Source organism: Simochromis diagramma, unplaced genomic scaffold (assembly GCF_900408965.1).
Source record: "Simochromis diagramma unplaced genomic scaffold, fSimDia1.1 OVJJ01000802.1, whole genome shotgun sequence".
NCBI classification, from domain to species: Eukaryota; Metazoa; Chordata; class Actinopteri; order Cichliformes; family Cichlidae; genus Simochromis; species Simochromis diagramma.
In genome coordinates this window covers 22064069-22089159 of record NW_024387492.1, presented here as the reverse complement: position 1 = coordinate 22089159, position 25091 = coordinate 22064069, and the positions used below count along the sequence as shown (strand labels likewise).

At 40.8% G+C, this 25091-nt stretch overlaps 1 protein-coding gene across 2 annotated transcripts in view; it reads left to right on the top strand.

The window, feature by feature from the left end:
* Nucleotides 1-25091, top strand: part of cfap61 (cilia and flagella associated protein 61) — a 51083-nt gene that overhangs the window by 24299 nt on the left and 1693 nt on the right. For both annotated transcript variants that reach the window (XM_040017730.1, XM_040017729.1), the window contains exons 16-23: nucleotides 7909-8001; nucleotides 9344-9512; nucleotides 10638-10809; nucleotides 18292-18584; nucleotides 19514-19841; nucleotides 21892-21974; nucleotides 22532-22743; nucleotides 24827-24914. In XM_040017730.1, coding sequence (XP_039873664.1) covers nucleotides 7909-8001; nucleotides 9344-9512; nucleotides 10638-10809; nucleotides 18292-18584; nucleotides 19514-19841; nucleotides 21892-21974; nucleotides 22532-22743; nucleotides 24827-24914 — 1438 coding nt within the window. The remainder of the gene's footprint in view (nucleotides 1-7908; nucleotides 8002-9343; nucleotides 9513-10637; nucleotides 10810-18291; nucleotides 18585-19513; nucleotides 19842-21891; nucleotides 21975-22531; nucleotides 22744-24826; nucleotides 24915-25091) is intronic.

The following is a 25091-nucleotide window of genomic DNA, read 5'->3' as shown; positions in this document are numbered from 1 at the left end:
TCTGATCCAGCTATAAATATTGTTTGCTGGGAAATGTGTTTATTACGCTAATATCTACAGGTCAGTAATGTAGAACTTTTAAAGGAAAGAAAAGTTACTTTAGGTGATTCGTCAAATCATTTATATTTTTACCTTTTTTTTTTGTTTGTTTTTTTTCTTCAGTAGATGGAAGGTCTCTCAGCTTGCTAGTTATCACATTCCAAATTAAAGTTATAGCAGTAACTTTATACCCAAGCCTCAATAACACAAGCATTTTTTATATGCCTAAATGCTTCCTAGCCTAACATTCACATTTTAATCAACATGTCAGGACTAACTCATAGTTCAATATCTTTGGCATGCAAACAGGAGCAGCCAGGGATCAAACCACCAACCTTCTGATTTGTAGATGACCTCTTCCACTTTATCATACTATTACCTGCTCATTAGTGTAAGTAATGTGCTGGAGTAATTTTTCCACCCCCATAGGTTGGCATTTGAGTACCACCCACTAAGATGGAGCAGCAAGGTTTATGACTAATACTGCAGTCAGCCTACAGGTGTGATCTGAGACCAACTTTACAAAATGTGCAGTATAATGAGTCATTTAATGAAAGCATTATATAAAAACCAGCAACTTTTGGCTCACATCAAAGTGCTAAGCAGATTTTCATTCAGCTGACCAGGTGGTGTCTTTGGAATCAGCTTCTGTTTATTATCTCCGTGGAGCTGTGGTGCAGGATATTTAATAGTACCTGTAATATTTTACAGGTAAAATAAGCACCCAGGAAAGTCTGTTTTTGGTTATTTGGCTGTAGTTGTAGTCCTGTAACAATCCTGTATACCAGATATAACCTTAAAGTACCTCTTCAATATGAGGAACCAAGCACAGCCATCGTGTGTTTACCACATGCCTCACTGCATGTATCTACTGCTATAACTGCTCACTAATATGAAACAACAGCCTTCCCATGTACAATCGGTTTAGCAGCATTTTGGTGTCTGGTGTTGTCAATGTGCGCCGCTGGGCGTTAATTTAGCAGGAAGCACAGATAAGAACAGAGCAGGAGGTGATCAGAGTGTCAGGGTGATAAGGCTGGACGCTGCGAGGTACACACACACACTTTGCTATTCACTGAGCGTAGGAGCTGGAACTGCTGTTATCAGCTGTGTAATGTCCTGTCGGCCACAACAAAGGAGGCCATTTGCATCACAAGAGATGGTTTATACTGTCAACAGTAAACTCACAAGAGCTCAGACGGCTCCGGTTTTTCATGCTCAGGAACCACAAACGCATCAGCAGGCTGGAGAATGTGCACCTGAGAAGGTTTACGCTTTGTAAACATGCCTACATTGGTAAACAGAGGGATTTTAAAAGGTTTATGATTTATGTAAAAGCACCATAATATGTAATCTCAACAGTGTACTGAATTTTGAATTAAAGCTAAACTCCTGAGCTGCTTTTTTTAGCCCCGTGTAATTTACGTTTGTCAATCTTTACAAACGGAAACTTGTCAGCGAACTGAGGATACCCCCCCCCCCAAAAAAAAACAAAACAAAACAAAACCAAACCAGACAGTGTGACAATGTTTTAAATAGCTGTTTTCAGTTCAGTACATTCAGATCTGTTATAGTTTCTATTTTGTAGAACTTGTTTTCTCGTTTGGATCATGGTGTCAGGAGTCGGCTTTAAATCAAGCTCAAGTGTATTGAAAACGCAGTGTCCGCAGTAAATGAGCTGCTAAAGGTGCAGGATGGGCTATCATGACAACGTTTCAATGCACCGCCATTTCAGTTCATAAAACCATTCTGCTATGTTTGTGTTCTCAGGTTAAAGGTGGATAACAGTCTGCTGTTTGCGCAACAGTTCAGACGCAGGCAACATTTTTCAGTCTAATATTGGCGTTGCAGTTTCTGTGTCTGCATACATATTTAAATAACCGGATAAAAAACACGACCCATTATACAACATCCCAGTTTCAGTGTTACTTAAGTTTAGTTATTGTTAAATTGGTGTTAAGCAGTTTTGTTACACTTAGATAGCACAGAGGATACTTAAATTTGACAAAAGTATACTAGAGGTGTGCTCCAAGGTGTCTTTAGCTGTTTGTGTATCCACAAGCGAATGTCAGGAACATCTGTCAGTCAGTGGTGACACACCCACACAGACCTAAGAAGAAGACTGATTAGCCTGAGTAAGTGAAATATGGAAAGGTTGTTATTCCTCCGGTGTTCAAGACATTTAAACATTACGATAAAGGTAGCTTTGAGCGCTGTAAACTAACTTTCTGGATAAATAATTTCGAAAGAGTAGAGAAAAAATAAAAAAGCTTCACTCTTGTCAAAAGTAAACATGTTAATAGACGATAGACTCATAGCTCAGTATGCAATACTCAGTGCTTGCTGCTATTGTTATTCAACCACTGCACTTCCATTTTGCTGCTACTCGGCATCTAAAATGTCAACTGTGTCATTGTATCCTTGAATTTCCCAACTGTGGGACCAATAAAGGCTTTGTTGTCTTAGCTTATCTATGATTCTTTACCTGGCCTTATATTCCCGTAACACAAAATCATCACTATATCAACTGAGTTATGACTTTTATTCCATATTTTCTTCTTTTTGTGGCTAGCTTTAGTCTGCTTTTCTAAATGTTTTTATACATCTGTGGACAAAATGGAAATTACAGTCTTCAACAGTTGTTTACACACATTTTTGAATCTTTGGCTGATTTTTTCAAAAGTCTAAACATAAAAACCCAAAATGCAATTCAAAAATGTTTTTTTTTTCCATTTCTTTTTTTGTGTGTGCATCAAAACGGCCCAGACACATACACCGACATATAAATAGCTCTCCCTGCCAGCCAACAACACAATGATCTGCTCAACACAATACACTGCTGCACACTGATCAGCAAGTTCATGCCTTATTCATTTTCACTCTATGTTGTGGCAAAAGGTGTATATATATATATATATATATATATATATACCTGTGCACTACCTGGATTGATTACAAGAAGGCCTATGACTCAATGCCCCACAGCTGGATACTGGAATGCCTAGAATTGTACAAGATCAATGGGACCCTAAGAGCCTTCATCAGGAACTCAATGGGGATGTGGCGTACAATACTAGAGGCCAACTCCAAGCCCATAGCACAAGTCACCATCAAGTGCGGGATCTACCAAGGAGATGCTCTGTCCCCACTGCTGTTCTGCATAGGCCTGAACCCCCTCAGTGAGATCATTAACAAGACTGGCTACGGATACCGACTACGGAACGGAGCAGTTGTCAGCCACCTCCTGTACATGGATGACATCAAGCTGTATGCCAAGAGTGAACGAGACATCGATTCACTGATCCACACTACCAGGCTATACAGCAATGACATTGGAATGTCGTTCGGACTGGAGAAGTGTAGTCGGATGGTAACAAAGAGAGGGAAGGTAGTCAGAACTGAGGGGATTGAACTACCAGAAGGCAACATTGCAGACATAGAGGACAGTTACAACTACCTGGGGATCCCACAGGCAAATGGGAACCATGAAGAGGCCGCTAGAAAGGCTGCAACCACCAAGTACCTAGAGAGGGTCAGGCAAGTCCTGAGGAGTCAGCTGAGTGGTAAGAACAAGATCCGGGCCATCAACACCTACGCCCTGCCCGTGATCAGGTACCCTGCTGGGGTAATAGGCTGGCCAAAGGAGGAGATAGAAGCCATTGACATAAAGACAAGAAAGCTCCTTACCATGCATGGAGGGTTTCACCCCAAGTCCAGCACCCTGAGGCTGTACGCTAAGCGGAAGGAAGGGGGCCGGGGACTGGTGAGTGTCAGCACCACAGTCCAGGATGAGACAACGAACATCCAAGAATACATTGGGAAGATGGCACCAACTGACCGAGTGCTCAGTGAATACCTCAGGCAGCAGAAACCCAAGAAAGAGGAGGGAGACGAGGAACCATCATGGAAGGACAGGCCCCTGCACGGTATGTACCACCGGCAGATAGAGGAGGTGGCTGATATCCAGAAATCCTACCAGTGGCTGGACAAAGCTGGACTGAAAGACAGCACAGAGGCACTAATCATGGCAGCACAAGAACAAGCTCTGAGTACAAAATCCATAGAGGCTGGGGTCTATCACACCAGGCAAGACCCCAGGTGCAGGCTGTGTAAAGATGCCCCAGAGACAATCCAGCACATAACAGCAGGGTGCAAGATGCTAGCAGGCAGGGCATACATGGAACGCCAGAACCAAGTGGCCGGCATAGTGTACAGGAACATCTGTGCCGAGTATAACCTGGAAGTCCCGAGGTCAAAATGGGAGATGCCTCCAAGGGTGGTGGAGAATGACCGAGCTAAGATCCTGTGGGACTTCCAGATACAGACGGACAAAATGGTGGTGGCTAACCAACCGGACATAGTGGTGGTAGACAAACAGAAGAAGACGGCCGTAGTGATCGATGTAGCGGTTCCGAATGACAGCAACATCAGAAAGAAGGAACACGAGAAGCTGGAGAAATACCAACGGCTCAGAGAAGAGCTCGAGAGGAATTGGAGGGTGAAGGTAACAGTGGTCCCCGTGGTAATCGGAGCACTAGGTGCGGTGACTCCCAAGCTAGGCGAGTGGCTCCAGCAGATCCCGGGAACAACATCGGAGATCTCTGTCCAGAAGAGCGCAGTCCTGGGAACAGCTAAGATACTGCGCAGGACCCTCAAGCTCCCAGGCCTCTGGTAGAGGACCCGAGCTTGAAGGATAAACCGCCCGCAGGGGCGTGCTGGGTTGTTTTTATATATATATATATATATATATATATATATATATATATATATATATATATATATTATATATATATATATGTATATATATATATATATATATATATATATATATGTATATATGTATGTATATATATATATATGTATGTATATATATGTATGTATATATATATATATTAGGGGTGCAACGATACACAAAATTCACGGTTCGGTTCGGTTCGATACTTTGGTGTCACGGTTCGATATTTTTTCGATACAAAAAAATGTTCATGCCTTTTTAATTTGTCATTTATTAAATTATAAATATATATTTTAACTCAAAAGTACAGTTTTTAAATTTAACCCTAACCCTTGTGCGTGTTTTTTATTTTGACAGCGAATGCGCACCTGCGGACCACTTATGTGCAGCCCTGGTTATTTAGCTCGTCATATCGCAGCCACAGAAATTCTTTTGTCCATGAAACCATAAAGCTGCACTTTCTTTTTGCCTTATAGTCTGATTTGTCATAACTTCTCCGTTTTGTGGTAAGCTTTTCTTTGGCTGTCACTTCTTCACCCTGACCTGTCTTATTTGGCTCAGCAGAACTAAAATATATATCTGTCTGTGAAGGTTCTCAGTCATCCAGGTCATCGTAGTCAAATATATATCCTGCTGCTTTTACACACGCACTCACATAAGCTCAGCGATTCTCTGCGCGATCAACCTCTCACATGTTTAAGCTTGCTGCGTGAGATTTCACTTGTCATGTTTGCATAGTAAGCTAACGATTGATAAGACGATGTCAGAGGAATTGGTGCACAAATTATCATCACTCACAGATCAGTGCTGTCGCTCTCTATACACAGTTCGTGCGATTGCAAAGTGAAAGCAAAAAAACAAGCGCAAATTCAAACGCGATTGCAATATGTCACATATTGACAGTGGCTCACCGATGCCAATGACATAATTACCCAGCTACATTTCTGAAAGAATGCAAAAGCATTGACATATATTTTTCCTTCCTACAATAGCCCGACGGGCAGGGCAGAGATAGATTTTGGTAAACCGACTGAAAAAATCGCTAGCCCCGGGACGTCGGGCTAGCGATATTGCGAGCCCTGTATCTGATTGAGGAATCACTCATCTTTGTAAAAGAGAGTTTATTACAGAGAAATGTCTCTTTCCAAAATAAAAGCTATACTATCCGCTTCTTCTGGGCTATATTCTCAGCAGCATATTAAACATATATGGAGAATCATGTGCTAACAGCTGTCTAAATGACTCGGCTAAAGTTAGTAGCAGGCTTGCTTGTTTTTTTTCTGCTTCCACTTGTCTTTGCACTAGGATGATGTCGGCGTAAATGTGCAGTCATATTCATTGTGTTCCCACTAGTGCTTTCAGGTTAATCTCGTTGAAATGACCTTAACGCCACAACACGGCAAATCTCCGTTAACGAGCTACCGCCGATCGCCCCGTGCATGGGGCTAGACGGCCAACACGTTAACGAGCTAACTGCGCTAACACACTAGTTCCCACCCATGTAATTGAGCATTGCGTGGCACATCCAACATACTGTTTTACTTTAGTCCATGACTCGCTTACCTTCAGGGTCATACGTCACATGAAAACCAAAATAATTCCAAACGCCAGATCTGAATGAGGGTGGGGGAGGTCCATGTTAAAAGGAGAGCTTAACTTCTGTCTCGCTAGCTTGCCCTGCGCTCTTCCTTCTGACGATGCTGTCTGTGTTGAGCGCTCAGTGGATCTACGCTCGACAGTGCAGCCTAGGCGGAGTAGTCGAACGCAGATTCACTGAGCGCTCAACACAGACAGCATCGTCAGAAGGAAAGTTGATAAAATAAATTACAAATTTTGTATTGTTGATACCCATATGCGTACCGAACCGGAAAGCACTGTATCGACACGTTCAATATCGCTACGAATATCGTTTGCCACCCCTAGTGTATATATATTATATATATATCTATAATATATATATCTATATATTACACACACACACCCACACGAACACACACACACACACATCACTATATACACACACACACATATATATATATCTTATTCTATATAGTATATATATATATATTATATATTTAGAGATATATATTGTGTGTGTGTTTCTATATATGTCGTTGTGTGTGTGTGTGATTGTATATCTATATATATATCTATATATATACTATATATATATGTGTGTACTATATATATGTGTGTATATAGATGTGTTATATCTAGAATATATATTATCTATATATATAGTATATGTTCTATATCCTGTGTATATATATAAATATATATATATGTGTGTATATATATGTGTATATATATAAATATATATGTGTGTGTGACAGAGAGAGAAAAAGAGATGTTTTTGTATGCGTTTCACATAAAATATAACAGGAGAAAATAGAGAAAAGCATTCAGTATTTTCTATAAAATACTTAAATGTGACAAAAAAGTGCAAAATGTAAGACTGTAATAACTGGGCAGCATGGTGCCTGCTGTTCAGCCTGGCCAAACCACCTCTACATCACAAGCAGTGCTCACTGTGGCCGACGAGCCAGGAAAGAATATTCTGGAGAGAATGCTTCTCCGCATGCATCCTTCACTGTTTACATGCGTGGGAACAAGGGTCACACACCTTCCATAGCCATGCACAAAGAAGCCCCTTCAGTTTGGTTTAGGAATAGGGAATGTGGTGGGAGGTAAAGAATAATAAATCGTGGCTGGCCGATGAATCAATTGTGAACCAGAGCAGCCTGGAGGAAAGTCACGTTTTCCCAGTGTCTCCACTGTCCTCTATTTTCCTTTAAAACAGCAGAAATCACGGTTTTGCTTTTATACCTCTTTAATGTTCTAATATCTAAGTGAGGCATTAAAAAGCTAGTGATTAAATACCATCAGATGGGGGTAAATAAAGTCCCAATGATTGAAATAAACAGTATAAAAAAACACAAACAGTATAAAAATGTACAAAGTGTTATCTAGAATTTCCAGTTTCACACACTTAAAGTAGTAACATGAGTTTTATGTTTCAGTGATTGCGTTTCCAAAAGCTGTGAAGTCCTTCCCAGCGTCCTCCTCTCACTGTGTGTTCACAGCGTTATGTGGAACAGCACTCATGCTTTTCGCTGCTGTTTGTTCTCTCACAGCCCTCACCTGAGGTTCAACAGCCTGACCCTCATTTCAACACACGGTTTCCCCGGCGACTACAACCACGAGGACGCTGGATTTCTGTCCACAAGGTGAGTGAACAGAACAACATGCACATGAAAATGGAAAACCTTGTCGTGCCATCTCGCATTCCCAAACATGTTGGATATATATCGACATACCATCAGACAGCTGGAAAAGCACCAGAGTGTGTGATTATTTTATGTGTAATTAAACTCAGTTAAAAACAGTGTTTTAGAAGGAAAAATGTAAACCCAACATGACATTATTATTATTTCAGAATATTATGAAAGAAACTTTAAAAGCAATGTTATTTGCCACTATGTGAGGCAACCTCTTTCACATTAATGAATCAGACACATTTGCAGATTCTTGTACACGTTTCCAAGTTTCAAGTTTTATTGTCATGTACAGATAAACACTGTAGCCACATTTATCCATAATGAAATTCTTTGGCTCGTGCTCCTCACCTTTACATGAGCATATAGAGAGTGTGCAGTTATATTGAGAAGAAAATAACAGAAAATAGCAGTGGTAGTAATAAAATAATAATAATAATAATAATAACAACAACAATTAAAATGAGAGGAAAAAAGTATTAAATATTAGAGAATTTAGTTGGTATTTACATTTAAGACAAGTTGGTATTTACAAGTTTGTGCAAGAGTATCTGCAGGTTGTACAAAGTTGTGCAGTGAGCATTTAAGTAGCATTTGAAAGAAAGTGTACTTTATTGGTCCCCGTGGGGAAAATCGCTCTCTGCATTTAACCCATTCACTCAGTGAAGCAGCATTTGTTGAAGTGACAGTGTGCAGAGTCCTGTTATTGTAGTGAGTGTGTAGTGGTGTGTATGGAATGTCAGCAGTTCAAAAGTCTGATGGCTTGTGGGTAAAAACTGTCCCTGTGTCTGGTAGTGTGGGTCTGGATGCTCCTGAACCGCCTGCCGGACGGCAGGAGTGTGAAAGGTCTGTGTCTGGGGTGGCTGGGATCAGAGAGGATCCGCTGTGTCTTCCTCATGCAGCACTGTCTGTAGAGATTCGGCATGGCTGGCAGTTCAGTCCTGATGATGCGCTGTGCTGATCTCACCACCCTCTGCAGAGCTTTGCGGTCCAGACCATTACAGCTGCCACACCAAGTGGTGATGCAGCCAGTCAGAATACTTTCAGTGGTGATTTTCAACCGTGATTTCCACAAACATTAAGAACATTTGTACACATTTCTTTTTAAATTGAGCCGAATTCTGTGCCAGAGACCGGCCAACAAACGATGACAGACACTGACATTGTCAGTGCATATTAGAAATACAGATTTCTAACTGAAAGTGCATCATCATCATTGTGGAGGCTTGTATTAGAAAATTTAGCATTAATATAATTCTATTAGTTTAAGTTTCTTCTTCTCATCTTCATGCAGTCATGCCTACAGCAGCAGAGACTTGGCCCAGATCCCAGTGCGTTCCTTCATCAGAGTGGTGACGGGGAAGTTGGTGGGCATCAGAAGGAAGTCCAAATACGTCCTCTTGTCCAGTGGGGAGAAGGTGCCCTACGACCACCTCATCCTCTGTACTGGCCTGCAGTATCGGGTGAGATGATTGGTTCTTTTAATGTGAGTTGTAAAAAGTCTTTCCTCTGACAGCAGAGCTGTTGCTGCAGTGTGAACAGGGTGAAAAATATTTCCGACTTATGTGTGCTGTTTGGTTAGAGAAAATAGCAGAAAACATCTCATTACAATGCAGTCACATCCACCTGCACCACCCCCACTACACACACACTAATAACCATGAATCAGAATGATCAACTTTTTTTATAAATTCAACAAAAATTGAAGCATGAGCTTTAGAGAAGTGTTTTTAATCATAAAACAGTTGTATTTCACTGCATTAGATAGCAGAGGTGTCCCTAATAAAGTGCTCAACGAGTGTTTTCAGTAGGTTTTTTTTTTTTTTTGCTTAAGCATCAACAGGATTCACAGACTACACTCGAGCCATACCTGAGTTACAAAAAACAACAACATAATATGACATCCTTGTGTCGCCGATGTTCCTTTGGCATTATAATTTAGTTCTAACTTTAAGAGGAGAAAAAAAGCTATTTATAGCTCTTTAAAACTGACACAGAGGACACAGCTGCAGCACTTAGACAGGTGAAATAACAACAAAATGTTTGTTTCTGACCTGAGGCTAAGAAATGGGCAGGAAAAAGACAGGAATTAAAATCATAGACAACACACAAGAAAAAGCCAACTGTCAAAGTAAAACAGGAAACATACAAAAGACAGAATAAACAGGGAAAGTTTAACCGAGAAGGCACATACATGAGAGAGGGGAGAGAACAGACTGGGGAGATTAATACAATAATGGAATGAAAAACAGGGACCAGAACTCAATAATTTCATTTGAAGCTCACAAAAAATAAAAAACATTGTCAGCATGAGAATAAAATCAAAACAGTGATCCAAATCAATAAATATAAAAGAACCAAAGCTCACGAACATCCCCACACCCTCGGACCACGACAGCAGGTCTGTCACACTGTCTTGTTATATGATTGTTGTCCATGCTGAAGGACACTTTGTACATAATGGTGACGCACAGCATTCCTTTCATGATGTCTCCTTTTAACTGTTTGCTATTGCATGACTGAAATGTAAGAAGTTAAAGAAATGAATTTAATTTGTTTTGTGTGTGTGTGTGTGTGTGTGTGTGTAGGTACCGTGTCCCACTGGTGTAGATGTGAGCCAGCCTGTCACAAACAGCCAGCTGCACTCCACTCACAGCAGATACACTGGGCCCGTGCCCTCCAACCTCTTCACCCTCAACGACCTCCACGACTGCATGGCTGCTCGCCGCTGGCTCTGTGCCAACTTTTTGGAGCTGGAGGGTAAATGGAAAGCCTCGCCTACACACACACACACACACACACACACACACACACACACACACACACACACACACACACACACACACACACACAGAGAGAGAGAGAGAGAGAACACCTAAAATTAATCTGTAGTAGTATGTCATTACTCAGCCAGTCGCTGCTGAAGTGCCCCGGTATAATTAGCAGCTAATTAGCTGCAGAGAAATCTTTCATCTCCGTGAATCAGGTCGGCCTCTTCCATCCATTTTCCATTATCATATCACTTTCTGAGAGCCGGGCTTTTCAGAGCAGGGAAAATGCACAGTGTCATTAAGCAAAATTAATCTGCTCTCTGAAGGAATTGTGCAGTGATCTAGAGTGAGGCTTTTATACATACTAATTAGCTGATTCCAGTCATAAAGGAAAACCATTAATACATGCAAATTGCAGAGACAGACCTTTGCAGATACCATGTTTATTTCCATATTTTAATAATAACAACAGAAGGAAAACAAAGAGTGTATGTAAATCTCAGCCTTCGAGTGTAGGGAAGTTTCTCTGATTTGCCACAAATCCAACAAAAATAGAAAAAACAAAAACATTACAGTTGATCTTTAAACATTTTATTACCCTGCTCCAGCAATGTTCATGCAAGTATCATTTTTAATATAACATGCTCGGTTCATTTCCACCAACGCAGAGATTATTAGCACTTCACAAAGATGTCAGCAGGGACAGTTGTTTATATAACTAATGTGTCCTGCATGGACATGACAATTAATATTTACGAAATGAGCATGTGCAGCTGTAAGCTATTAAATATAATGTTTCCTCTGTTTCCAAGTAACAAAACAACATATGGTGATATTTATGAATTCATGAAGCCATATGAACATGTGCAATGACAGAAATCCTAAAGCTGACATGCTAACTGAACGTATTAGTGTGTTCACAAAATTAGGAAAAACACATCCAATGAGAAGGAAAGACTGCATTTAACGGGATCTATTTTTTGTGCATACTAATCGATGTTTTAGGAATGAGGGTCTGTTTACAGTGTGTTTTGTGTTGTTTTGGTTTTTTCTCAGAAGCAGGGAAAGTTTTAATTTTTTTAAATGTTTATGGTCACCGAGAGTTGAAAATTTTTGACCTTCTGGGAAAACCCAGCTGTCCAATCACAGTTTAGGAGGGGCAAGACAAAAACTATACTGTCCAGCCATTGACTGCTAAGCAACAATGGAGGAGATGTTAGTACTGCCTGTAGCAAAATTAAATCCCCAAACTACCAGAGTAATTATACGGAAGATCATGATTAAAGTGGCATTTTGTTTCCCTGTGGGTGTAACAGTTAAGCAGCAGTCAGGTGGAGTGGAGTTCATGCAACACTTTACTTTTGTGGATATCGTGTATCATAGCAACCAAAGGAGCTCAGCTGATAAAACACTCCCAACCACTCCTAGCTGCATTTTGTTTGTGTATTTGTGTGAGATGGTCAGAGTATGTGGTAGTTTTCCAAAACAAACTACTGTGTTTGTGTAAGCTCTTTACCGTCAATAGCAATGATATTTGCAGCATGTGATCATGGCTTATATAACTCTAACTCATCTTACCGCAGCTCTCATTCAGTACCATGGACAGAGGCCATGAACAGCAGCCCGTGAAAGCCTTCAACTCCTCCTGTGCTGATAAAACTAGACAAGAAAAGCATTTCTGAACTTGCCTCAGATTATACTAAAAGCAGATTAAATGTAGCAACTTCAATTCAGTTTTAATTATATTGCAATATAATAATATGAATATATATAAATATATAAATATAATCACAAAAACAGTCACCTTGAGGCACTTTATATTGTTAGATAAAGATTCAACAGTAATACAAAGATAACCCCAGCAATCTGATTCTTTATTTAACAGGAAGCCAATGAAGAGAAACCAATATAGAGAAGAGAAATACAGTGGGGCAAAAAAGTATGTAGTCAGCCACCGATTGTGCAAGTTCCCCCACCTAAAATGATGACAGAGGTCAGTAATTTGCACCAGAGGTACACTTCAACTGTGAGAGACAGAATGTGAAAAAAAAATCCATGAATCCACATGGTAGGATTTGTAAAGAATTTATTCGTAAATCAGGGTGGAAAATAAGTATTTGGTCAATAACAAAAATACAACTCAATACTTTGTAACATAACCTTTGTTGGCAATAACAGAGCTCAAACGTTTACTATAGGTCTTTACCAGGTTTGCACACACAGTAGCTGGTATTTTGGCCCATTCCTCCATGCAGATCTTCTCGAGAGCAGTGATGTTTTGGGGCTGTCGCCGAGCAACACGGACTTTCAACTCCCGCCACAGATTTTCTATGGGGTTGAGGTCTGGAGACTGGCTAGGCCACTCCAGGACTTTCAAATGCTTCTTACGGAGCCACTCCTTTGTTGCCCGGGCGGTGTGTTTTGGATCATTGTCATGTTGGAAGACCCAGCCTCATTTCATCTTCAAAGTTCTCACTGATGGAAGGAGGTTTTGGCTCAAAATCTCACGATACATGGCCCCATTCATTCTGTCCTTAACACGGATCAGTCGTCCTGTCCCCTTGGCAGAAAAACAGCCCCATAGCATGATGTTTCCACCCCCATGCTTCACAGTAGGTATGGTGTTCTTGGGATGCAACTCAGTATTCTTCTTCCTCCAAACACGACGAGTTGAGTTTATACCAAAAAGTTCTACTTTGGTTTCATCTGACCACATGACATTCTCCCAATCCTCTGCTGTATCATCCATGTGCTCTCTGGCAAACTTCAGACGGGCCTGGACATGCACTGGCTTCAGCAGCGGTACACGTCTGGCACTGCGGGATTTGATTCCCTGCCGTTGTAGTGTGTTACTGATGGTGACCTTTGTTACTTTGGTCCCAGCTCTCTGCAGGTCATTCACCAGGTCCCCCCGTCTGGGATCTTTGCTCACTGTTCTCATGATCATTTTGACCCCACGGGATGAGATCTTGCGTGGAGCCCCAGATCGAGTGAGATTATCAGTGGTCTTGTATGTCTTCCATTTTCTGATGATTGCTCCCACAGTTGATTTTTTACGAATAAATTCTTTACAAATCCTACCATGTGAATTCATGGATTTTTTTTTCACATTCTGTCTCTCACAGTTGAAGTGTATTCTAGTCCCTGTCAGTACTCTTGCTGCAGCATTTTTGATTAACTGAAGGCTTTTCAGGGAGTTTTTAGGACATCCTGATAATAATGAATTACAGTAGTCCGAGCTAGAAGTAATTAATGTATGAACTAGTCTTTCAGCGTGACTCTGAGACAGGCTATTTCTAATTTTAGAGATATTATACAAATGGAAGAAAGCAGTCCTACATATGTGTTTAATATGTGCATTGAAGGACATATCCTGGTCAAAATGACACCAAGATTCCTCACAGTGTTACTGGAGGCCAAGGTAATGCCATCTAGATTAAGTGTCTGGTAAGACACTAAGATTTTATAGGGCCAAGTACAATAACCTCAGTTTTATCTGAATTTAAAATCAGAAAATGTATAGCAGTGGTTCCAAAACTTTTTTTGCTAGACCCCCTTTGTTTTACAAGAAAAATGCCCCCCCCCCCCTAAATTACAGGTGTAATAAAATAAACTACTAACTCTTTTACGCTACGTCCACACCTGCACTGGTATTTTTGAAAACGCAGCTGTTTCGTCCACACGTAAACGGCGTTTCGAATCACCGAAAACGGAGATTTTTTGTGTTTACGTGTGGATGAGGAATACAGAGTTCGTCACGCAATGTTAAAGGTATGTGCCTTTTTTCACGTCACGCTGTGCGCCACGTTATTGTTTACATGAGATGAATTGCAGAATGGCAGATAGAGACACAATACTGTTAATCTGACTATCTGCAGGTTTTACACACTTAACACACGCAGTTACTGTCTCTCCATTTAGAAAGGCAGAGGCGTCACGGTGTAATTATTTTACGTGTAGTTGTTTTTTTCCTGTGTAATAATATTCAACATTGCTATCAATACATTTTTCAAAAAATGCCTCTCTGTGCAAAATGGGTTTAAAAACATAAACAACTGTTGGATGCTGTTTGTCCGTGATTTGAACCGAGGGAACAAATCGTGGCAGGATCAGCCTGATATTATTTGTATCCCACTGTAACTTCACTGTATAAAGAGCTAACATCTCCAAAATGTCAGGAGTAGTTAGTCATTACAAGAAGTGTTTGCGAACTAAAAATCAAGAATGTGGGATACTATTTGTCCGTGATTTGGAGAGCCCAGCGCGTGCTCCCGATGCAGGGGAGACCTACCTCTGCACTTGCGCAGGTGACACCATACCACCATACCATCCTTTTCATACCGCGCCCCCCCTCCAATGGCTCTGCCCCCCCCCCCCCCCCGTAGGGGGCAGGCCCCACACTTTGGGAAGGTCTGATGTATAGATAAAGTTGGGTGTCATCTGCATAGCAGTGAAAATGTATGCTATGTCTTCTGATGATATTGCCTAAGGGAAGCATGTATAATGTCAACAGAACTGGTCCTAGCACTGAACCCTGTGGAACTCCATAATTAATCTTAGTGTGTGAAGAGGACTCTCCATTTACATGAACAAATTGGGATCAATAAGATAGATATACAAACCACTGCAGTGCAATACCTGTAATACCTACAGCATGCTATAATCGTTCTAATAGGATATTATGGTCAATAGTATCGAACGCTGCGAAGGTCTAGCAGGACAAGCAAAGATATGAGTCCACTGTCAGAGGCCATAAGAAGATTGTAACGTTGACTAAAGCTGTTTCTGTACTGTGATGAGCTCTGATCTTCTGCAGAGGAATGGCTTATTTAAAGAGTTTCAGTCAGGTTTCAGGTAGAGCTTTACAACTACTCTTTCAAGAGTAGACTGGCCTATAATTAGCTAAGACCGCTGGGTCAATGTGACCTTACTTTGGTTTAATAACAGAGAGAGATGATGGGGAAAAAAAGCTACCTCAGATAACACACAGTAGCATTAGCTGTTTTTCTTCACAGTCCAGGTGCAGTTGAATAGCCTTTGGAAGGTTCCTGACTGAGTGAAGTGACCCAGAGGTGTGGCAGCCACAATAAGAGCTGTTTGAATTCTGTTATTACTAAGGAAAGGTGCTTCTGTGCTTCCTTTATTACCTCCTGCAGCTGAACCATCTTTCATGACAGGAAAGGAGATAATAACATCCCATAATTCATACTGACGCATCATTCCACCGTTCACTGAAACCATCAACAAAACTGACAAGTCACACAGATCATGTAAATGTTAATTAACATTGTGTTTTTTATTTACCATAACCTGCTGATAAGCTTTGATTTTTCAGCAATAGGCTGGTAAAGCCAGAGCTGAACGCAAAACATCACGCTTCTGTAATAAAATCTGATTTTATCAAGATGTAAGTCAAGATTATGAGCAATATTTATTGATCAAAGTGCTTTTGCTGTAGTTCAGGTTTTTTGTATTTCCAGCCTTTTTTCACACATCAGGGCTGTTACTTGTTACTTTTGCTCCCTTTTTAAAAAAATTTTAACCTCTGTAATTAAATTATATTTTCACCGGTGACCTGCATGAAACAGGAACAAAAACTGTAAGAGTATTCAACTGAACATGATTTGGAAGGCATCGGTTAACTCGATGCCTTCTAAGGTTGTATTTCCATATCACATAATTCACTGGTCAGGTCCACTCTCTGAGAGGTCTTAGCTTAGTTTGAGTCCATCCACACAGTCACAGGCTCACTGGACAGCAGGCAGTTGTTTTGATCTGTTATTTATTTGTTACATTTGCAAAAACATATTTGCAAATTAAAGATAATCATATAAATGCCCCCCCAAAAAAATCTTTTGTAAGCACATGTTCTCTCTTTTCAAAACAATTGTATTGTTATTTTAATTAAAGGATTTTTCACTGTTAGCTTAGTTTTAGTATAACTAGGAATACTCTGTTTACGTGAGTTGCCATGAATTCACGCACATATAAAATTTCAGTTTGTGCTCTCTTTGTCTGTCGGACCTTTGGAATGAAGGTCCTGCGGTCGAGGTGCTGTCCATTACAAACAGCAAAGCACGAGGAGCTGAAGTACAAGGAAAACTCATTCAGATGCTCTCATTTGTCCTTGTGTATCTGTGGTTCAGAGTTCAGCAAGCCGAGGGCCTCTTGTAGAACAATGTGTAGCTTTTCCCTTCGTTCCCAAGGCCGTTTGTAAAACCTGAGCAGACTGAGCTATTGTCTGTAGACTGGAAAACATTGGTTTGAAAAAGAGAGATTATTTGTATTGTATCTTTGGACAATAACATCTGTTGTGCTCATAATCAGAAAAACATACAAGAGCTCCTAAATGGAGAAAAATGCATGTAAATTCATTTTTTGTTTTCAGAAAGCTGTTACTGCAGTTTTTTGTTTGGATCTGAGTCCTCTCATGCATCACGTTTCATGTCTCTCATTAATGAAGGGACAGCGGCTGATTTTTCACCGATTTCAGAGTGGAAGGTAACAACTGTGCTCCACTATAAGCTCTCAATAAATGTTGCAGTAATATAAAACTTTGTAGGTAACGTTTTGCTGAGTGTGAATACAGCAGCTAGTGTGTGTTTTATGGATAGTTTCTTGCCTTTTAACAGTGAGGTCTGTCATGTCGTGAAGAGCAGCTTTTTATCGTTTAAACCATCGCTGAGACAGTTTAAGGACATAGAAAAAGTTTTCCATATTTTTATAACCTCTCAGTTGTTTATCCCTGTTTGTTTTTAAAGCCTGCCGTAGATCTGCTCCACAATATGTTAACATCATATTCTCCCTCCAAGTCCAACCTCTTGCATAGAAATAGAAGTTGATCGGGCTTCTTCTGTTATTGTTATTGTTTTTGCCGTCTAAGTGAAGTCCACTTCATGCCCAAGTCCACTGTCAACATTTCAACAATGATTTTTGTTTTATTCTTTCATTTTTCTCTAATTCTGTGTTTGTTTATTTTGTTATTTTTATATTATCAGTTCATTATATTTCTCTTTTATGTGATTTTCATGATTTGGTCATCATCATGTTTTGTGTTTCTCTTGCAGTCATTTGCACTGCCTTCTCTGTTGGTCCTTTTTGCACTTTGGGTTGACTCACACAGTTTTCGATAAAAATACTGACCAATATTTTGGTGCTTTTACTGCATCATGTGAGTATTTGTGAAGTTGGTTATTTCCTCCTGTGTGCTACATGTGATAAAAAACATCCCGACCTGACTGTCCTGAAGCCGTCCAAAGTTCACGTAGGAAAACGGCCAAGTACTCATATTTATGGAGGTGTATCATGCAGCTTAGTAACTTTAACCAGTAACTTTAACCATTAACCACCTCACATAAACAATGAATGTTTATGTGAGGTTTAAGAGGAATTCTCTTTTCTGCCAAATCTGACATAGGAGTTTGTGAGTGAACTCTCACTATGAAACCTTTCCTTCTTTGCGTCTTCTCAGATAACGCCATCGTCTACGGAAACAACATCGACATCTACACCACCGTAGAGACTCTGCTGAGCCTCGGCATTCATGGATCTCGTATCCATCTTGTCCTCTTGCCTCCTTTGCCAGGCGTCTCCAGCTTCTTGGACTCATCTGTAGAAAAAGCTGTGGCGATGGCCATGGAGAACGCCATGGTCCAGATCCACCGTAACTGTGTGCTGGCCCAGTTTAACAATGGCAAACAACCCGACCCGCTCACATCGGCATCGTTTACCACTGATGCAGAGCCTCTCCATCTGCAGTGTGGAGTAAGTCAGAATTTCTGATGCTTTCAAAATCCACCGGATGCTTTCAGTGCTCATCCAGACGGGTTATTAATTCTTACAAAAAGAAATGATATCCAAACAATGGTGGGTTACTGGCCAAGGTGCCTGGTAGAGCTGGAAAAGCTTGAGCGGCTGAATTCTCCAGATTGTGGCTCTTGGTTGGATGTTAATTTCCCTCCTGGAAACAAACTGTGTTTGTCAAGCACAAAATGATGTTGGTGTGTTTCCCATTTCCATGACTTCCATTGTCTCAGAAAGAAGATGATTCTGCTTCTGGGTTTGTGTTGAATTTTCTTGTTAAAATTCTGCTGTGTGCAAGGTCCTGTTGTCATTAGTCTGTGTGTATTTCACATGCTGTGGAAGACAGACACACAAGTATTTAGGAAAACAATGAATGCAAAACCCCAAAGTACCTATAAGTTTAATAAATGACAATTTTATTCCACCTCCAGAGTTTTGTTTTTTCAAAGAACATATTATGAGTTTGTTTTATCGTGGGTTTGTAATCGCAGCTTCATCACTCAGGCAGCTTGTGGACTTCAGGATGAATAATCTTCTGTGTCAGTATTTAGTTTCCTGAAAGCCTCACCACTCGAGAGCCATCTTATATTTATCATCTTAATTTGGGAAGTTTAATTTCAAGCACAGACTGAATATGTTAAAAAATGGGTGTGCTTCAAAGTGAAGCTGTGGCTTTTAACCTGCATTCTTTGTAGTGGCCAGCAGGGGTCGACTCCTCTGTTCTTACAAAGACTTGCCCCCAGTTTGTTCCCTGTCTGTAGCTCATATTTATCAGATATATATACATAAAAGAAGAAAGGTAAAAACATCAGGTAGATGTTGGATCGTGTAAAGTGTGAATCCAATAAAGATTCCACCTCGAGACTCGATGGCTCTTTTTGTCCTTTCAGGTGTTCATCAACCTCTCCAATAAAGGAGTCGACTACGACGCCTTCAACAGCTTCAACAAGTCCTTCCTGGTATTTGATGGCAGGCTTGTCATAAACTCCAGCTTCAGAACCACCAATTCGTCCATTTGGGCTGCCGGGCCTCTCACCAAATTCTCCCGCCGTTACTACATAGATGAGTGGACACATGCCAACTTTAACTCCAAGGAAGTGGGCCAGGACCTGGCAGCCATGATGCTGCCCCTGTTTGATCCAACCGTGGAGCCTGCTGAGGCGCCTCCACCTGAAACAGATCGTCTGGTACTGCTGTACAAGCAGGCCAAGATTCAAGGTCTGATTAGAACCAAGGTTTAGTTTTGATTGATGGATAATTTCAGAAAGCAGTAGCTTTAGCTTTAGCTTAACCCTCTCAAGGCAGGCTTTGCAGATTTGCAACAGTTAAAAGCTAACAACCTGATTACCCCACATACATATTTTATGAGTTTTTTTACTCAGAAGTACCACTGCAGGTATTCTTTTGTGCATTAGCAACAAAAACTTAATTTGAGCCTGAGAGGGTTAAGGGAATTGCCTTAAAGGCAGAATAATTTTGGAGGATTATTTTCAGCCATGAAACATGCAAAGGTGAGTAAAAGTAAAAATATGGGGCTGAAAATAATCAGAATGGGTCAAATTAGTCTTGAATTGAGAAGAGTTAACAACAGCAAAAGATTTATTTCCATCTGCAGTAATAATAATAATGTATACTTTTTTGACCCCCGTGGCAAAATTACTCTCTCTGAATTTGACCCAATCACCCAGTGAAGCAGTGTGGAGCCAATAAGCAGGCGCACCGGGGATCGGTGTCTAGGGACGGTACCTTGCTCAGGGGTACCTCAGGGTAACCGTTCTGTGGATTCGAACCCCCGATCTTCCGATCACTCCACATACTGAGCTATCCCTGCCCCCTCCAAAGTTTATTATCTTGGCCAAGGATATTTGGCATGTAGACTAGTGAGAAGCCAGGAATCGAGCCACCAACCTTCCGATCAGTAGCTGACCTGCTCTACCTGCCTGAGCTACAGCCAGTAACTCATATTTTTGGTGGACTTCTGATCAGGGACCTTCCACACAGTGGAGGATGGAAGCCCAAGGGAGTCATATATATATCTATCTATCTATCTATCTATCTATCTATCTATATATTATATATATATATATATATATATATATATATATATAATATAATATATATATAATATAGATATTTTATTATATATATAATAGATATATAAAGATAATATAATATGATATATTATATATATAGTATATAACCTGGATATATAGCTATAGATATGATATCTACTTCTACAGTACACTTTTCAAAGACTTTCATCGGTAACACGTCCCTTGACGATGTGACGTTAAAATTCTCACTTTTGTGGTTTCGTTTATTGGTTCCCAACAGGAGCCAGCTCTGCCGGTCTGACCCTGTTTATTTATTATGGAAATGAATCTTCTTGGGAAACTACAACTGAACTGGTTTCTCAGTGGGCCCAGAAGAGCTGACCCATCTTAAAATTCCTTCACATTCATGGGCAGATCTCAGCTTTGCATATACTTTCAGGGTTTGTCGCTTCAGCTCGACGTTCTCCTCGCTGTCCTTCCTCCTGTCCACGCCTGTTGTCGCCTGCTTTTATCTGAGAGAATTCGTACCGCCAGAATGTTTTTCATTATGTGTTTGTGAAACATTTTCCAATCTTTCACCCACCCACCCAGCGCCGATGTTATTGTGGCGGACACTCGAATTATAGCTGGCGTAACAATGCCGCATTGTGCCGCAGCGCATTCACCGAGTGACCAAGGCCACTCGGCAGGTTACATAAACACGACAGCCTCTCTGCTTCGCCCTCCTCAGAGAGATGAAACACACGTGAACTTTTCAAAGGGATCTCAGCGTTCAGGGAGAGCACAGACGCCATATCAGCGGCTGTTATCTGAGTTCATTGTCTCAGTTGTGTTTTCCTCAGTGGGTGGATGCTAACAGTGAAATGCCTGTTATGATGTTTTTGCTGCTGTCCAATTTTCGAAGCCACAGAATTTTTCAGCACTGAAGCTAATCTTACTGGGATATCTCCCGCTGATAAGACCACAGGCTTTTCACTGCAGTGTTTTCTAAGTGTTGGTTTGTTAGAATATAAATAATATTTATCCTGCAAACAATTTTCTGATTAAATGCTCGTATTATAAAATGTGCATCAGAAGTTCTCTGAGGTAAAGCTGAGGTATTGTGAGTACTTTATACTGTTATTACAGCTTGGTAATACTCATGGAATAACAGGGTAATAAATAAATATCTGGACATATCTTAACGTGTGTCATGTGTTTTGCTCTCTCCTCAGGTGGTAAGCTTCCTGGAGGATATCACTACCTGCATGTGACCAAACCATCTCCAACAGACCTGACAGGCCCTAAAGTTAAACAGGTAAGCGCTCACTGCCCAGGAGTTCAATCTCTGGGTGTTTCATGTCAAACATGTAACCTGGGAATGATTATATTTATTAAGAAATTTAATTCCTGATTAACACAACATGTTCTGAAGTTATTTCAACTTAAAACCGAAAAGCAAAATGAAACAAGAAAGCAACAGGTTTCTTCCTGTTAAATGGGAGTTTTTCCTTCCCAGTGTCGCCAAGTACTTTCTCATAGGGAGTCATCTGATTGTTGGGGGTTTCTCTGGATTATTGTAGTCTTTATCATCCAATACAAAGCACCATGGGGCGACTATTTTTGTAATTTGGCGCTATATAAATAAAATTGAATTGAATTGTGGTATTGAATACAACACAGTTTTTTCTTTTTTTATTGGTTAAAAATTAATGTGGCTGTTAATCGACTTTTGTTTTTCAGATTATTAATCAGCTTCTAGTGTTTTTAGTTGATATTATTTTTAATTGACTATTCAAGTATTTTGATTTGCTTTTGAAGATTTGCATTATAACTTGGAACCAGAGATCAGTGCTCGTGTTCCTCCATCCAAAGTTACAGGACAAAGCGATTGTGACGGGACAGCCGGAGAGAGGCAACTACTTCTGCTTGCATCTTGACTGCTATGAGCTTGTGGAGACGCTCACCTGCTTGTCCCTGAAGCCTCTCCCCGTCTCCAATTACCTGAGTCTCTACATGAAACATCAGCAGCTGCTGGGCCAGCTGCTGAGCTGCTACCAGCAAGGCCTGATCCCTGATCTGTACAGGTGGGACAAACACTGACAAATACTGTTTTACTGAACATCTGCCCATATTATTTGTATACACGCTAGCATGAAATATATATTGAATAAGTAAAAACATAGCAGGTCAGTTTTAATTGAATTTATATAAAAACAAACCCCCAAATCATTTTTCACCAGGATTTGTGCACCTCCCCCAAAAATCTACACTTTATGTATACACACACACACACACACACACACACACACACACACACACACACACACACACACACACACACACACACACACACACCTGCTGGTTACTGCAAAGTAACATACAAATAAAATGCCAGATTTTCCAAAACTAAATCACAACCTCCCTGGGTGGTCTGGCAATACAGAAAGTCATATTATGTCATTTTAAGATTCTATTAAAATGGCTAAAAAGGCCCCAACAGAACCAACACCAGAGGTGTTTTACATCAGGCAGTAAACGCATATAATTTCTACCGGAAACCTAGACTGACTCGTGTTTGGAGCCAGCCTCTGGTGGTCATTAGAGGAACTGCAGTTTTCTGTATTTTCATTTTCAGCCCTCAGGTTTGAAGCCTGTTTAACCTTTCAAAACTTCATTTCTTTTCCTGCTTACACATGAAACTTTGTTAGTTTGAAGTTCTTTTTGCAGCTTTAGTAATACTGTGGTCACAGCAAGGCTGCTGGGATTATCTACATGACAGCAGGTGGAGGTCAAACCAAAAGCGAGAGCTCTTCGAGTATTTGTTGTTATCTTTAAGTGAAGAAGAAATATTTCCTCCTCCAAACAAACACCACTATCCTCGAAGGTCATTTACATTCTGCTGCCGATGTCTTTTAGCAAACCACGGTTGTTCTTTAACTCTCATGCTTATACTTTTTAAGTATAGTGCCCAAACATATTCGAGGGAGCATAATCAGTTACTCGCACTGTAAAAACAAATCCTCACAAGGACAAAAATAAAAATCCGATCTTTTGTCCAATGTTTTTGCTCGAGTCTTTGTCTGGATTGATGCAGCAGCAGGCGAATAAACGGCAAAACATCCCACGCTCTGATTAGACTGGCAGAAATGAGCAGTTTGGTGAAGAGCCCGATGTCTGGTTTCAGTATGTTGTCGAGAGAATAATAAAGCAGCTTCGGCAGATTGGTGTTTCCTACATGGTTATTGTGTTTTTTATACAGCATTTCTGTTATTTTGTCCAGCCCTCTGCAGGAGTATAATTTCAGGTATGCATGTAAGTGACTGCAGAAGAACTCACGCTGCTGTTTTTCACTTTTTGATGTGTGATTTTTGGCACTGAGACGAGGCAGACGGCAGGTGGGCAGCTGTGTAAAAACAGATGTTTTCATAACTGAGTTCTGCACAGAAACAAGCCGCTTTGACGTCATGTAACCGCTGACCGATCACTTCAACACACGAGGAAGATTCGGGCCTCCGCTGCCTTTGTCCTCTCACTTTGTGTGTATGTGTGTTTGTTGGCATGACTATCCAGTGAGTAGGTATTTGTCAAGCAGTGGGTGACCTGCTTCTGAGGTTTCAACACAAATGACCCCCAGACATGGAGGGCTATTGTCCCCCCACCACCACCACCTCCTAATCTGTTTATGCAGCTCCCCAATCTGTCTTTGTGGTCGGTCCAGGACGAGACAAAGCTGGAGCCTCGCAACCACAGAGGCCGATTCCCCATCACGCTGCTCAGTCAGCTGACTCGTAAAGTCATTGTGGAGGCTGACGGAGCATCAGGAGCCGTTAAGATAATTGATTGACCGTGTGGCGGCTGAGGCTTATTCAGCCGACACACTTAGGGAAGCTTCTGGAAGTGTGCGTGTGTGTGTTTTTATTTCAAAGCTTCACTGAGCTTTTATGTAAACAGTCGGTTCACACAAAGAAAGTTTCCAGTGGTGGAAATTAACCTCTACATTATGTAGATGCAGGGCAAAGGAATCAGATTCTGATTTAAGCTTCTGACATAATCTAGATTTGAAACAGTTGTTATTGTCAATGTTATAACTCAGGTGCACCCTTTTCCCTTAAAACCTCTGGTTGTTGGTACTGAACCGAAGCACTGATGTAAAGGTTTTCTCTCCAGTTTCTTCACACAGAGCAGCTGTTTGGCCGTTTTCCACGACAGATTCTCCGATTTAGAGCAGGAGCTTCAGCAGACCCTCAAACTCAAGGTTGGTGCTCCACTTCTCATCTCCTACATCACACTTATGCCCCTCTGAGTTAAACTGTATTGGTTACGATGCACGGTTAAATCTTTGCACGTGGCCTTTGTGAAGGTGAGGAATTTTGAGACTGAGGCAGGAACTTCCACGTCCTGCTGCCCTGCCGGCTGAAATCAGATTGTTATT